The sequence below is a fragment of the Doryrhamphus excisus genome, linkage group LG19 (genome assembly GCF_037039965.1).
Source record: "Doryrhamphus excisus strain RoL-2023G ecotype Guam linkage group LG19, RoL_Dexc_Guam_v1.1, whole genome shotgun sequence".
NCBI lineage: Eukaryota > Metazoa > Chordata > Actinopteri > Syngnathiformes > Syngnathidae > Doryrhamphus > Doryrhamphus excisus.
In genome coordinates this window covers 6,988,362-7,005,565 of record NC_136375.1, presented here as the reverse complement: position 1 = coordinate 7,005,565, position 17,204 = coordinate 6,988,362, and the positions used below count along the sequence as shown (strand labels likewise).

General features: G+C 38.9%; 2 protein-coding genes across 2 annotated transcripts; both read right to left on the bottom strand.

The window, feature by feature from the left end:
* Positions 1-346: 346 nt before the first annotated feature.
* Positions 347-4,638, bottom strand: emc7b (ER membrane protein complex subunit 7b). The gene is made up of 5 exons (XM_058057878.2): positions 4,275-4,638; positions 2,620-2,739; positions 2,412-2,550; positions 1,767-1,847; positions 347-894 (listed from the first exon to the last, which is right to left on the bottom strand). Exons 1-5 carry the CDS (start codon positions 4,496-4,498, stop codon positions 745-747), a joined length of 714 nt encoding a protein of 237 aa, XP_057913861.1. The 5' UTR covers positions 4,499-4,638; the 3' UTR covers positions 347-744.
* Positions 4,639-5,948: 1,310 nt separating this feature from the next.
* Positions 5,949-15,278, bottom strand: katnbl1 (katanin p80 subunit B-like 1). The gene is made up of 10 exons (XM_058057805.2): positions 15,121-15,278; positions 14,521-14,634; positions 14,336-14,373; positions 13,922-14,201; positions 13,707-13,822; positions 13,582-13,632; positions 12,157-12,246; positions 11,883-11,984; positions 7,039-7,132; positions 5,949-6,473 (listed from the first exon to the last, which is right to left on the bottom strand). The coding sequence occupies exons 2-10, from the start codon at positions 14,527-14,529 to the stop codon at positions 6,441-6,443; spliced, it is 813 nt and encodes a 270-aa protein (XP_057913788.2). The 5' UTR covers positions 14,530-14,634; positions 15,121-15,278; the 3' UTR covers positions 5,949-6,440.
* Positions 15,279-17,204: the final 1,926 nt, after the last annotated feature.

Below are 17,204 nucleotides of genomic sequence, written 5' to 3'. Positions count from 1 at the left end.
AGATCTATTCTAAGCACCATTTTAGCATAACGACACCTATTGTATGTCTCCCTGATGCTGTTTTTACGACTGAATCTGTGGTAATTGTTTGTGCAGTTACAGTAAAGTGGCTCTGTATGTATTAATATGACATAATAGTGAAATACAAACTCAATAGCTGAATTATAATTTTTTCCACTTTAACATTGACTCTGGCCTGATTTGTACAGTTTAGGTCCTGTTTGTGCCATTTTGCTATTTACATTCAAGTCCTAATCACATCATATATATATATATATATATATATAGTACATTAATACATTTAAAAAGTGGAAGCTGTCACACAAGTAGGACTAAAACAAATACATGTTATATACCATCACAATTTATTTATTCAAGCTTTTTAAATAAGATCTTATCTTAAGTCTTAAAATTACTCAATTAATCTTCATTCACAGTCATATTAATGAAATAAAAAAAAAATCTCTTGACTATGTATAGATGTCTTTCAGGCAGTGGAATTAGCAGCAAAGCACACAAGAGGATTAGAACAGAATAATGAATTAAGACCACTACAAATAAAAAAAATGCTTATGAATTGGTTTTTTTTTCATAGTAGTGGGGGTTGTTTTAAAGTTTAAAGTAGTAGTTCCTGGAGAGAGACCTGAACAACAGAACCAGAGTGAGGGTGGGGTTGGGTGGGGGTGGGGGTAGCCACTTAAAAATATCCTGCTTCTGTGACTTTGACGTGCTTCTTCAGAGGGACTACCTCCGCTTGACAGCCGGCCTGGTTCCTTTGCTGCTGCTGCCTGCCTTGCTGGAGCCCTTGGAGCCGGAGAAGAGCTTGGTCATGAGCTCGGACACATCCGGAAGTTCGGGGTTAGGGTTGAGCATGTTCATGGACTGTTCCATTTCCTGGAAAAAAAAGGCAGTTAACTCATTTAGTCCTTCCTTTAGATGAGCCGTCGTTTTCAAGACCCGTGTGAAACCATTTGGAGAAACATCTCTAAGACGAAATCCAACTAGTCTCCTGGTATGTTTGAATGAATGAAAAGCTCAGACTTGCTTAGTCCTGGAGTGCATGAAGGTGTTTGTAGAAAATGAGGTGTAATTCTCCAATAAATAAAATTCTCAAATAAAATAAATATAGATATTACATACAGAAAAAATGAAGGTTGTGGGAGGGCACATTTTCTGCATTAAATATGCAAAAAGCCCATCCAATAGTATATATTTATGATGTACTTATTTTACTGTGCAGTTACTTGCTTCAGACTCAACTCACTGTATACACTAGCCTACTCCCTTCCCTTGCTCATCCAATCAGAAAACACAGTCTAGATGCATTCAAGGACTTGGGTGAGTATTATCCTGTTAAACATTACACATACCCACCAGGTCATGACAGTATCCTTGAGCATGTTTAACAAAGGAAAAGGGTCCAGGCTCTGTATTGTCTTTGGCACAATCACCATCCGCATTTGATGCACAGTCCTTCATTTTTTGTGTAAATTCTGCTGGTTTTTGTATACAGGAGGAAGAAGAGGAGGAAATGACGCGCATTACCTCCGTGTGTTGCCGTTTTGATCGTGATATCCCGATTGTTTACAATTACCATGTATACAGAAATAACACAGAGCCATGTAAACATGTTATTCTGAATGTTTCAGAAACTGGAATATTGACTGCATTTTTTTTTGCAGGTAAATAATATGCATCAGTGGCACCCATACACCCAATGCAGTGCATGGATTTCTAATCTTAATACTCTCTATGGTTTTTCTTACCTTTCTCATTTCTGGGTCGTTGGTGTTGACCACTTTGGGCAGCAGAACAATGATCAGTAGTGGGAGCACCATCATCATTACCTGCAGCAACAACAACACAGTCAATTCCAACACAGAATCGAGATATGTTACAGAATATTTAAAAAATACCGCCTGGCAGGGATGTTAATAATTGCTTTTCAGGGTGAATCATTTTGACTTTGGAGTGATTAACTTCTTTTGCCCTCCGGTTTCCTCCCACATTCCAAAAACATGCTAGGTTAATTGGCGACTCCAAATTGTCCATAGGTATGAATGTGAGTGTGAATGGTTGTTTGTCTATATGTGCCCTGTGAGCTCCAGCACCCCCTTGGGACCCTCGTCAGGAAAAGCGGTAGAAAATGAATGAATGAATGAATGAACTTCTTTTGCATCTTCCTAATTCATATTCCTAATTAAGTTCAGAAAAAGTGTGTGAAGCTATAATAATAATAGTGGTTAACTTTTATTTTTTTTTAAACACATAATTGCCTGTACAGTTAATATTGAAACTTTTTTATGGCGACAGTTTGAACCCAGATCAGATTTTTCAAATTCTTTCCTATGGAAAACAGCAACACAGAAATGTGGCTATAACCAAGGGAGTGTAAGCTATCTTTTATTTACCATTGGATTCATGAGAAAGTCAGTCCAGCCCCAGGTCTCCCTCTTCATGAAGTAGCTGTGAAGACCACTGGCTCTAATTTGCAGAGGATACGGCTGCCTGATGACCTCTGAAGTCTTAATGTAGTTCACAAGACGAGCCCTATTAAATAGAAAAGCCATACAGAACTCACAAATATATTTTAATTCAGTGGAATAGGAAAACTCATACCTCATTTTGCCCTTGGATGTAATGTCAACTCGGACTGGCTCAAATCGGTACGCTGGAGCGACAACTTCGACAACATAGGACCCGGAAGGGACATCGTTTACAGCAAAACTTCCATCAGTTCTGCAAGAAATGTTAAAAAAAAACAACATTCATTCAGTACCACTCTTGTTTTGTTGTCGTGTTAGCAAAAATATTTGGGTATTTACATATAGAGTCATCTCTCGTTTATTTTTCATTCATTCATTTTCTACCGCTTTTCCTCACGAGGGTCGCGGAGGGGTGCTGGAGCCTATCCCAGCTGTCTTTGGGCGAGAGGCGGGGTACACCCTGGACTGGTGGCCAGCCAATCACAGGGCACATATAGACAAACAACCATTCACACTCACATTCATACCTATGGACAATTTGGAGTGGCCAATTAACCTAGCATGTTTTTGGAATGGGGGAGAAAACCCACGCATGCACGGGAGAACATGCACAGAGATGGCCGAGGGTGGAATTGAACCCTGGTCTGCGCGCTAACCACTAGACCGCTGTGCCGCCTCGTTTATTATTATTTTTATTTAATTTAAAAAAAAATAATTAGTAATTGTTGACAGCCCCATCCTCATTAAGGGAATTTCTGCAAAAAAGGCTTCAATAATAATAATAAATGGAATATTTTCATAGTTGTGGCGTATGTAGTAGATACTAAGAATAACTCCTGCTTGTGTGTCACAGTAAATGTGTTCCCCAGGGGACCTTAGTTGTATGGAAGACAAGAAATGATCATCTTCTTTCTCTTTCGGCTTTTCCTTCAGGGGTCGCCACAGCAAATTAATCGCTTCCATTCAACCCTGTCTTCTGCATCTGTCTGTCTGTCTTCTACACCAACTACCCTCATGTCCTCCTTCACAACACCCATAAACCTCCTTCTTTGGTCTTCCTCTACGCCTCCTACCTGGCAGCTCTAAACGCAGCATCCTTCTACCAATATATTCACTATCTCTCCTCTAGACATGTCCCAACCATCTTAGTCTGGCCTAAAGGACTTTATCTCATAGCCTCTAAACATGCAATATCCCTATGATGTACTTGTTCCTGATCATATCCATCCTGGTCACTCCCAATGAGAACCTCAGCATCCTCATCTCTGCTACATGACTGTACTTTTTAATGACTGTTTAATGAATACCTTTTTGGCTGCAAAACAAGGTAGGATAAAGTAACTTAACATTTTGGGAGATTTGGACGGGTTATTATACAAAAAATACATACATGCTACTCATTAAATGAGTAGAGAAGTCATGTCATTTAGTGCGTTCATTTGTATATAACAAGTATATTCTAGAAGGTATATTGTTAAAACTAGACAGTGAAGCTACATGCTTTTTTGTCTTTACGAGGGCAACACCGACTGTTATTGTCGCATTAGCATGTTAGGCCTGACCTCGCCACCACGTACATAGCTGTATTTGGCCGTATAATAAAGACTTGACTGAATACAAGCATATATAAACACCAATGATATTTTAATGTAAATTGACAAGACTATGAAGACAACATCGTTAAGAACGAATGACAGTACGGTAGTGCCGACTGCCATTAGCTAGCTTGTAACGATACGTCACTAAGCTAATTCGTTAGCATGCATGTATAAAATGGATAAGTCTTACCTCAAAAAACCCACATAGTCTTCACCGTCTACAAGAACCCTTGCCGTGGAGACCCAGTCTTGTGTTTTTATCCCAGGTACGATCGCCCTTCCTTCAATTTTAAACCGATCTCCCGTGGTCTGTATCGATACACCTGCGCCAGGCCCTGTTTCCATATCGGTGAAACACGAAGCCACGACAAACGTTGCCTGCACGAAAATCCACAAAAGCGCTATTCTCTCCATGTTGTTTGTTGATATCAAATCAAAGACTGTTTAAATTGGAGAGGCGACAACATGAAAAACGCCTATAGTCGACAGCACCGACCGTACATCAGCTGTCCTGACGTCACATCAAAGTAAAAAGCTTTATTGTTCAAAGTTTCATTAACAAACGGAACTGATGCTGTTAAGGCTGCTGTCTTCACCATACCCGTCAAGCCTCCACTTTCCACTTTCACCGAGAAAATATATTATTTCGCCCTTCTTCTTTCCACCATCCCGTTTTAAGTTTAAGTTTCCCGTATTTTCATTTTCATGAAAAGTAAAAAAAATCTTCTGAAGTTCTTCCGGAGACACAGCCTCAGATCCGCACATCGGCAATCGGCAGTAGTCAGGCCTTTCTATATCTAACATTCTATATACACATATATTCTATATATATTGAATAATGAATTCAATAAAATATCAATACAAATAATATTAATTACAATAATAATAATTCCTCCATAAACCCACCAATGAACTTGTAAGGAAAAAAATAACAGCTCAAAAACTAATAAAATATTGTACTGTTGGGTATATTATGTTGTTCCAAGCTGCTGTTTCATGCGTAAGCTATAGAGGGCAGTCAGGTTCAACATGCTTGTTAGAGCAAGCGTTTGGAGGAAAAAGGGTAGAACAAGAGATTGAGGAAGTGTTGGGGAGTGTTCACTGTGGAAGACAGTGCTGTATGCTGCTGTTACTAATAAACGGCCAACTGATTACAGCGATCCTGACGTGTCGTTATTCAGCCCCCATTACAATATAATTGTGATCAGGAACACGTGACACAGACTGTCCAAGATAAATAGATATTCTAAGTGTATAGTATGCATGTCTGAAATAAATTAAGAAGATCCTTTGACAATTATTTTGCTTTCCCCAAGACACAGAAACTTCAACGCAGCTCTAAGCCATCACAGGTGAGGATGGTTACCTTCAAGGACCATTCAAAGCCATTTGTGTCAACTTGTGCTCATGTTATCAGGCCAAAACCACTAGGGAGTGTAAACTTTTGGACAGGGTAATTTTTGAAGTTTCTGTTGTCATGATTTAAAAGGAGATTTTTTTTTTTCAATAAATGTCTTCACACAACCACTAACCTTGAGTGACAAAGGTTTTTGTGTTATTCATATTTTCTGAGAAAAGGCCAAAAAATCTTAAATTATGCAGGGGGGTGTAAACCTTTGGGCACAACTGTATACATACATACATATTCATAAACATATACACACAAAATAAGCGGTACTGAAAAAGCGATGTATTTATATATAACTTTTTTTGTAACAAACTTGTCTTTATGCAGAAGCAAAGTTATTGTTAGCCACACCTGCTCGCTAGTAGAATCCAAACAGTGTTTTAAATTTGAGGAGACTGCAACTACAATATGTACAATATTCTGTTTATGTTCATGTTATGTTTAGAGAAATAAACATTTAAACGTTTATCAAATTTATTAAACGATTAAAAGAATAACTTTTTACATCGAGCCAAAATGACACATGGAGACAAGATGCGCACAATAACTTAAGACTGATGCAAATTCAAGTTCCCGATTCCATTGAATGCAGGTTAAAAAAAAAACAACATCCAAACAGCGGGCCATTCATAAAATCCACAAGTGCATTTGCATTCCGTGGCATCAAGCAGTGTAGGGAAAGACAACTCTCATGGCGGTCCATGGTCCCTTTCCTGAGACGGTCCACTTCAATGTGAAGCATTCTTCGGCAGAAACGTGCTCCCCGGGCCTGCTCACGTGTCTCCTGCTGTAAGTTGTTTTTTTTAAGTGTCAGTTGCAGTTTGGAGGTCTGAGTAGCAAAAACATCATCCAAGTCCATATCTCAGATTTCATCATCCGTACAAAAGTCCGTACAGCCGTGATCCAGGAGTAGTGGTCACTTCCTCTGGGATTGCTACAGTGACATTGTCAGCGCAGCTGCAGGACGTAAGCCTCGACGCCCTGCAACATGACAGAACACCAGCATTTGCAGAGTCCTTAAACTTCTAAGCTGTATTTTTTTTCTAATATGACAACGTGACTGATGAAACAATCAGAATCAGAATCAGAAAAGGTTGATTGCCATGTATGATCCAACACATACTAGGAATTTGTTTTAGTATAGTAGGTGCATACACATCTATTAAAAAAGAATGAAAAATACAAAATATACAGAATAACAGTATAAATATATGTACACAGTCTGTGATGAAAATGATGAAAAAGCCAACTTGGAAGCTGTGTAATACCAGTTTAGTGGGTGGAGCTTTACCAGGATACAAGTGTGTGGCTCTGTAAACCCTAAATCAACAGCATGTGGTGTCCTTTTAACATGTATTCAGAACAAGATAACTCAAAAGGCATTACACCACCTTTGAAGAGATGACATTCATATAATTGAATGTAATAACTTTTGTATTATATTGTTTTTTTTTAATTATATTTATTTTTCTTTGTATACTTTGTGTGCTGTGTATGAAAAAGGTCTATGCAATAATAGCCAAATGCTACAATGATGACATCTCACCTTTGCTAGGTCACCAGCAGAACCTGGAACTAGACAAAGCCTGGCCCCATCCTTCCACAAGTCCTTCAGTTGTTGCTTTAAGACTTCAATGTTCCTGTAGTGCGAAGAAAAAAAAAAACAAAACAAGTTTTGAAAGTTCTTCAAATGACCTTATCTGGCATGACCAGCTGTTACACTACAGGGGTTTGTCCCGATATAACACCGACATTGCAGACTTGATTACTGGTATTGCAGCCTTTACCAATATTGATCCAATGCAGTGTAGAGTATTCCAAAAGCACAATGCAACAAGGTTGGTCATACTAACCTTCCCCAGTTCTGTGCCACCACGGGGAAACTTTATTTTTATTGCCATACAACTGACATTACTCCTGCACATTGTGACGGTTAGCTTGCTCGCAAACACTGTTGTCACATGGTCACATGTCACATGGGCTCAATCGGGTTGCTGCTGAGGTGGAGTCTGGAATTGACTGCTTGTATCAAAAGTGCCAATCTTCAAGATTTGAGATGCAGGTCAATGTAACCCCATACTGCACTAGTGCCAGTGGAACCGCCTCCAGATCAACGTGGGGAAAACTAAAGAACTGGTGATGGATTTTCGCAGACGCATCCACACTCTCCTCCAACACCAGGCAATGAACTTTGAGATGGTGACGTCTTACAAGTACCTGGGTGTTCGCCTCAACAATAGACTGGACTCATAACACTAATGCACTTAACAAGAAGGGTCTGAGCAGACTATCTGCTGAAGGGGCACTCCTGAAGACGTTCTTAGACTCTGTTGTGGCATCAGCCAGTTTCCAAGGGCTAGTCTGCTGGGGTAGCAGCATTTCGGCTGCGGACAGAAAGACACTAGATAAGATCATCAAGAAGGCCAGCTCTACCCTGGGTTGCCTCCTTGACCCAGTGGGGGTGGTGGGAGAGAAGAGGATGATGACTATGCTGTCATCCATGTTGGAGAACGACTCCCACCCCCGGCAGGACACTTTGACAGCACTGGAGAGGTCCTTCAGCGATAGACTGCTTCACCCCAAGTGTGTGAAGGAGCGATATCGCAGGTCTTTTCTTCCTGTAGCTGTCAGGCTGTACAACCAGCACTGCTCCCAATAGACGACACCGCTGTTTACATCTGTGCAATACTTTATATCCAGTTTCTTATTCTAGATCAGGGGTCTCAAACTCAATTTACTTGGGGGCCACTGGAGCTAGGGTCTGGGAGAGGCTGGGTCGCATCAGGTTTTCAAAAAAAAAAAAAACCCCAAAAAACGCATTTATTAAAAACAGAAAAATGAATAAACTTTGCTTTGGTTCCGATTTTCTACAAGAAAAGCTCTGATAAAACATTCCACTGTTCTCGAATATCTTACTTTTTATTTTTCTACACAAAATAAGAAATAAAATAAATAAACAAATCAAGAATAAAGAAAATCAATCAATCAGTAATAAATAAATATAATAATAATAAAACGGCAAATAATAAAAACTTAAGAAACCACATATAGTTGGTGGGTAGACAAATTATTTTTTTTTCAGATTAAAATGAACAAAGCATTATTAGAGCCCTGTAGACATGACAAAACACGACTATAGTCACATTTATACTCTTTTTATTGACAACATATTGTGCAACTGCAGGGTCTTGAGACACATGCTAACTCGCAAACTAGAGAGCTAGCGACCTAAACGGTAGCCTCCAAGTTATTTCCTTTAAACTTAAAAAGCTAAAAACTTACCACTTCCACACGGATAGGGAGGATAACTATTAACAGTTATTTAACCTTTAACATGAACATTAATCAAACGTAATATTTTTTTCTGGGTACATGATACCATACAGCATCCATATCAAACTTGCGCGGGCCGCACTAACATTAAACTTTCATATCAAGGCGGGGGCCTCAAACGCGCGGCCTGCGGGCCACACTAGTTTGACATAGGACGCCCTATTCTAGATCCATTCACTGTGCAGCACTTGATCAAGTTCCAAGTGCAATATTCTTAATGCTTCATATTTCATCTTTAATTCACTAGCAAAATCCCATAGTGTATATACTAGTCATATGTCTCATTCATATTTAATGTCTTGTAAACTGTATTGTATATAATACCGGGTAAACTGTTAAACTGTTATTACTTTAGGCTGTTTATTTTTGCTGTAACTGGTTATGTCCCCTTTGCTGCTGTGCAATGTAAATTTCCCCACTGAGGGACGAAAAAAGGTATATATACACGTATATATATATATATATATATATATATATATATAATTACAATGCAAGTGCTGCATGCAATGGTAAAACAACACATGACATCATGTGGAGACAACATAGGATTGCCTGGCCACTTTCACGACTTGATGCTATGTTGCTAGGTGCAACAAGAGCTCTATAATAGAGTGAATTACGCTTGTAGCCGTTTTGGGCAGATGAGACCTCAGTAATAAAGAGTGAATCACGCACCATTGTATACTGGGTATACACTAATGCACATTGGTCAAAGTCAAGGCGAATTAATTATCAATGGCTCCCTGGATGATATTTAATTACTATTAGAACCGGCCCGCAAGCCACAGTTGCCCGCTAGTGTTTTGCACGCACCAAAGTCGCAGCAGTGCGCACAAGCGGCTTCATTATTCATCAGCAGTCATAGCAGAGATAACTTACATCTACCCCCTCCTCAAAAATGGCCAAACGTAAGGTGTACGCTAAGAACAGGGGATTTCAAGCCTGGTCAGTATACAACTGATTTATTTTTATTTGATTTATTGTCTCATTTGCAATTTGAAAAGCAGTGATCAGTAGGATCATAGCACAACAATGCATTTTCAGTTTATAATGCATCCACTTATTCATCCATTTTTCTTAATATTTAGAAACATTGTTTTTAAAGGACATTTACTTTTTTTACTGTTTGCCAGTTGAATTTGACATATCCATAAGAAAATATCGCTTTATTCATTTAACAATTAAATAATATACACCGTGTTAGGTCTTGGTTCAATAGGCTGTGTGCAATCATTTCAATATGTTTTAATAAACATTGAACCAGTCTGGCCCTCGGCTTGTAGCAAATTTGGGTTTTTTTTGCCCTCGGTGTATGTGACTGACATCCCTGCACTAATGCAAAGAAAATCCTAAATGATAAAGGATTACGCGTGTGCAAACTGTGCACAGAACGTGAGGAGGGAAATCTGGTAAACAAGCTATCATGCTATCATTAAAAAAAATGAGGAAAGCATGCATAAAAAACACTTCTATGGGGAACTTTTGAGAAAAACAGTCCTTTTTATATCAACAAGAGTGAGATTTTTTATGGTGATGAGGGAAATCAATTTTTTTTTTCTATGGAAAAAAAAATGTTAATTACGATGATTTGAGATAACAAAGAGCATTCAATAATTTTATTTAGAGCATGGAATGTTTGGAAAAAAAATAGTGGGAAAACTGCTTGCAACTTCAACTTTCAATGATGATAGGCAAGCTCAGCAACACACACACTGACATGAAAAAAACAGACAAGGCTTCTCAGAATAGGTCTCTCTCCTACATGCCTCGGTGTGAACCATGATCTTGATCGCACAACTCCACCCCTGCTCTGCCAACAACCTGACAACATCCTGATTCAACAACAGGCATGATGAGTCAACATGTCATCTGCCGTACCAATATGACCAGTTTTATCTTCACCAAGACCTCAAGAAGATCCCGCACATGAACTGTGCTGACTGCAAACGATCACTTCCAAACATGCATTGTCACTCGTATCCAAACAGAATGTATCCAAACTGTGACTGATAGTGGGCACCATGAGTGGGACAATGGTGTAAAAAGGGCGTGCAGGGAAGCCATAACAACCCTGCTTGTGCTTAGTGAAGTTGTCCCACTTTCCCCGACCACTGAAGAGTTCTGAAGACGTTTGCTAACGACAATCACATCACCCCCCACCAAAGTGGCATGTGGATGGATCACACTTTTGATACAAGGACAAGCCATGCACGGGAATCCATGGGTGGCTACACATTGACTCCTACAAGGAGGACATCCAGAGGAGAGACTGGCACAGCAACATAACCCTGGCATTTGCAGCAAAAGGAGACTTTGGACCAAAAACTTGGAGGACTTTCTTAACAAGCATGGTGGACTAAGGCAAGAAGGTGGGGTGTGATGGGATCATGGCTACTCTGAAGGATGATACTGTTGACAGTAACACATGCACACACACACACACACACACACACACACACGCGCACACACTGTCCATTTCTAGCTTTTTGTTAGAATCTTGGCTTAAATCAGCTCCTCTTGCTGATAGCTACGTAGGATATGATCTACTTCTCTTTTACAACGTGCTAGAAATTATAAATGCACTATAAATTACAGCAGCTATACTACATATATACATAATCCTGCCCTACAATTTGTCTTAATATTACGGTAAAAGAATATACGGTAAAAATGGGCATATTTCAGATAGCGAGACATGGCGATTAATCATGATTAATTTGAAACCCATGATTAATCCGATTAAAATGTTTCATTTGACAGCCCTACTATGGATAAGTACAGTCTTGAGAAGCAGAAAGTTAACAGTATTGACTTGAAAAAATATCTTAAGCACCCCCCGCAACCCTCGTCAGGATAAGCGGCAGAAAATGAATTAATGAACATAAATATTATATAAATATTAAAATATCTTGCATCCCTACTAAAATGAGATGTTTCCTTTGTGGCCTTCAAATGAACAGCAGTGTTGTGTCACTGACAAGCTGCATAAAAAGCAAAAACTACCAAGACCCATTTAAAGACCAAGGGATGTCTACTACGACTACATGCAGTTCCTACCTGTTGTCCAAACTGTCCCGCAGTCTTTTCTCTGTCTTTGAAAGTTCTGGCCACCATTTCTTGATGACGGACTGAACCCAGTGTAAACCCACAAGGATATGCCTGTGAAAAAAAACATGACAATTTTTTTTTTTTTTTTTTAAAGATTTGTCATTGTGGATTTTGCTGCTTTCATTCAACAACTGTCACCAAAACCTTTTTTGTTATGTTGAACCACCAACTAATTATTTATCAGTGAAAGGAAATCTACTTACTGATATGTAGAGACACTTACTCTTCATATTTACTGGAAAGAACCACTTTTATTTGAGGAATGAGGTCAACGCAGCAACCGAGTGAAAAACACGGTGCTTCAGTTTGAAGGCTGTCAGAAAAAAAAAGCAAGAAAGAAAAATATAGTCAGCAAAGTGGCAGCAATAGATTGTAAAGCAATAGCCTAATACATCAATGTCACAAAACACATGTTATGCACATCAGGGGTAATGTGCTGCTAAATCCTTTTGGGCTATTGCTCTGGTCACTTGAAAATACACTGTCATGATGTCGAGTACTTGTCAGGGCAACAGGTGGTGTGATGACTCTTATGTACAGTATTTCGCCATTCAGGAGTGACAAAAGTTATTCCAGGAAAAGACAACAGCAGCATCGTATGTTATTGGACGGCGATAGGATTAAACAAGCTTTGCTTCTTCCTACTGTGATGTGCTCTGGTGCAACTTGTCAACATGTCTAAAACGAATTAATTAAAAAAAAACAAATAAATTGAAGTATCCATATCATGACACAATATGCATATTACTACTGCATATCCTATAAAATAACAACTGGCACATTTAAGGCGATAATGGCACACAAAAAAAGCAGATAAGTCACATTTGCCCTTCTATACACCCACACAGCTTAGAATTGTTTTTTTAATGTCCTAACTGCAGTTTGCATATACTGTAATGTCACCAAAAATAAACAAAAATATAAAAAACAGCTAGTGTGAAGACTATGACATAACCTAAAGTCAACAGTGCATTAGCATGACAAATTACAGTGGAAACACTCAAGTCAAACACCTCTGAGGTCGTCCAACTGCTCCCTCTACCATTTTATAATAATGAGCAGAGTTCCCCTGCAATATGTCGCTCTACTGATTTCTATCATGAAACTGCCCAAGAGCACTACTGTCATTTTATGACCCTGCTACTATGCACACACACGTGTTTGTGCAGTTTTTTTTTTGCGGTCCTCAATAAATGATTGGCAGGAGGCTGCGGTCCATCAGGACCAAAACCTCACGCCACAAGAACAGTTTCTTCCCGTCTGCTGTCATCCTGCCAGTTTGACACTTTCACTATATGCGTTACATTAACGCCCACTTTGGACTTTTAGGAAAACCAATCAGACTGCACTTCCGGAATAACAAACAAAAAACAGACTGTGTACATATATTTATACTGTTTATTCTGTATATTGTGTATTTTTCATTCTTTTTTAATAGATGTGTTTGCACCTATTTCACCAAAACAAATTCCTAGTATGTGTTTGATCATACCTGGAAATAAACCCTTTTCTGATTTTGAAAAAAAAGTGCAAGACTTATGATGGCAACACCCAGGAGCACGGTGGGACAAATTGTCATAAAAACTGAATTAAACAAGAAATTGTGTTATGTTCAGGTTCCTCCGAAAAAATTGCAAGGGATACTCACTCATTGGTTATGACAGGTAACAGGTCAAGCAGCACTCCTGTATCTTCAATTCTGCAGAGTCACAAAACAAACAAATGTCAAGAATTGAAATGGTTAAAACTCAGTGTTGATGGTACATGTTGGACCTAATAAGATAAGCCACTAGTTCATTGGGGTTTCTTCGCCATAACGTTAGGGCCACTTTAAGTCGAAGATTCCTTCCAAAGAGGATGTGAGTCATCGCTTCATGGTCTTTCGATAACTATGAAAAAAACAATGTACAAAAGGGAATTCTGGTTCAGCAGTGTAATCTGGGTCTGTTGTTAAAAGGTTTAACTGGCATTTAAAAATAAAGACATACTTCAGTAAAGTCACTGTACTTGGAGCTGGCCCCTGCCATCTTTGAGGCCTCTGCAGTGCTCACGGGGGGCCCGCAGTTATCTTTATAGTGATTGCCCCGCACATCAGAGCACGTCACCTCGTTTTCTTTGTTGGCCATGCCGGGGTGGCGGGCACGGCCAACATTTAACGTTTTACGGTGCAGCTTCGAGCCCACCTCCGGGAACAGACAACTCCTCCTCTTGCAAGGTAAGGACTTCTTTGCTTTGCTGGGACTGTGTACTCTGTAATGCACTTGGAAGCTGTGAGGAGTGACAACATGGACAAGGTTCATTTGGAGAACGTGGATTCTGTTAGATGGTTTTTATGAGCCATTGACTAAAAAGGGGGGTTAACGATGTGACACAGTCCTACAAATGTTAATCAAGACACTCACCTTTCCGTATCTAATTTGTCCTTATTTATATTATCCACCTACAACAAAAGGACAGGGGATGAGGCCACTACTGCAGGCTCTAAGACAACAATACCACTTGTCAATACACTGTCACCAGGAATTTCTAAACCAACCACATTGTTTACATAATATGACATCCTAGTAGCGCCTAGTAGTCCCCATACCTGCTTCATGATCTTTGTGGCAGAAAGATGCAGGTGAAATCACATGAGGACATTGGACTTTTTCCTTCTTCACTCTTGACAGAATAGTATATCACTTGTCACAACTTGGGGACTCTATCTGGGAAGGAAAAGTACATAAAGTCACGTGTCAACATCATATCGTGTAGCAACAGCTAATTTAATTTAATTTAACAGATGTAATATTTGGTAACTTCAAGTTGGAATAAATACAGAAGTGGGTATAGTCACAGAGAGAGTGTTAAACTAACACGACGCCGTTGTTGGGTACTCCGATACTAGTACTAGCAAACGTTCCACTAAGTTACCTTAGCATGTTTTCCATTGCTAACAACACCGCGGCGGAAGCTACATAAAGTGACATTTACAACACCCGGTTTCCTAACACCATTCGACGTATTAGATAATGTTGCCGGCGAACTAAAATCTACAGCTAGCCACCTTCAACTGTTAGCCTACAGCTTAGCCAGGAAGCTTTCAAACGTAACACAACCAGCTAGCCTAATTAGCTACTTAGCCTCCCTAACTTAACTACCATAACAATACTTTAAAACAACAAAACACCACATTTCAAATACCAACCCGGGTATTTAGTAAAGAGACATGTATATTCTCTTTCGGAATGTAACGTCCAAAATGTGGAAAAACAGGCCAGGTTTTTTCTGCTGAACGTTCGCTGCCGTTTCAGCGTTCGAACCTTTCAAATGGATATACTGCAGGTGTGGGGATTGTGGGATTGATTTGGGCACAAAAAGCTGGTGATTCAACGACATCTGCTGGAGATAAATGGTACTATAATTTGTTTTTATTCAAAAGCGCTGACGTGACAATGCTGCTAAATCAATATTAAAATATTAAAAAATATTATAAAATATTAAATTAATATCAAAACGGAGCTTGACTGCTTTTGAAAACAAAATACATAAAAAATATAGTCGTCCATAAATAATCTCGCAGCTTCCTACAGAACGCTGTACAAAAATATATTTATTATCAAATCATACTGTTTTGTGGTCGAATACGGCCTAAATTGGGGGACAAATAGGAAATAAAAAATGTAATGAAGCATTAGCGTGCGTGAAAATGGCTAAATGGAGTAAAAATACAAACACAATATAAGCCACGAAGAAGACATACAGCACATGTGTCTTCTTCTTCGTTTGGTTTAATGGCGTGTTGCAGCCATGACTTTAAAAAAGGTTTATACCGCCACCTACTGTACCAGAATATGCATCTATGGGCACTTTACTTACTTTATGCTCGAATGAGTAGGAGAGATATCAAATTATATTACTACTACTAGTAATGTTAATAAATATTCTAATATTCTATAATCATGATAATTGTAATAATTATTTTAATAATCTATATTCTTTTATAGAGTCCTGTGTCCTTTAAATACCTTATCACCGTCCTCTGTATATCTCTAACACCCTCACCAACTGTCCCTAATATACTCTCCATAACATCTTTTTGTACTTTGTAGAACTGCCTTCCATTTTTATCCCTATCCCATCTGCTTTGCCATTTTTCCATGATTTGTTTTTTGATAATTGCCTTTATTTCTCCTTTACCCATAGGTAAACTCTGATATGTGCAGCACCCAGCAGAATCTTATTTCTATTTTTAATATTCTTAATTGGAATAGGCTTTGGCATATTTCCAATAATAAATACTCTTGATTTCATACTTTTAATACTGTATAAGGCTGACAAAGAGCCTACACAACATATCACTCTCTCTGGTTTAACTTCGTCTATCCATTGCAATCCCATAATGATTGCCATCATTCTGGTATTCTTTTTGAATACTATAATTCATTGATGGTATATAAACTCCGATCCCCACCTTCCCTTCTTCGTTTTTTGAGCCATCTGTATATATATATCTAAGTAACTATAATATTTATTTCTTATATATTGACTTGTTTTAGCTCCTTTCCCCCCCATCATCCCACTTACTTATATCTATATCTACTTCCGGTTTTGGGAAAAGCCAGATTGCCCCAGGAGTATGACCAAACAAAGGTTTCTGGTAGTTTGCAGTAACACCCTTTGTACTTGCAAATGTACTTTGCAAAAGTCCAGTCATGTTGTTTTTTGGGTTTTTTTTTTTAGTGGGACGCCAAAACACCATAGTCTATACCCTGTCTCAAAGGCCCTTGTCAACACTTCCAAAGTTTGGAAGAGTTAGAACCTGTGGTTCCAATGGCAGCGGCTCTTCAAGGGGCGCTACAAAACACTGTGAAATGTAATTTGTTCACGTTACTTGAAAAAACTTAGGAAACCAAAATTTCCAAGTAAAGTAAAGCACTAATTTGAAGTTGTTCAAGCTGAAAATAACTGTGTTTAGACAACTCTTATCACGGCAGTAACATTGAGTGTAGTTTACACAAGATCATTAGTTAAGTTGACTATAGAAACCAAGTTCTGATAACTTAAAGGTCTGCATTATGTTCAGAAAGCATTCATTCATTCATTCATTCATTCATTTTCGACCACTTATCCTCACGAGGGTCACGGGCCTGCTGGAGCCAATCCCAGCTGTCTTCAGGCGAGAGGCGGGGTACACCCTGGACTGGTGGCCACATATAGACAAACAACCATTCACACTCACATTCATACCTATGAACAATTTGGAGTGGCCAATTAACCTAGCATGTTTTT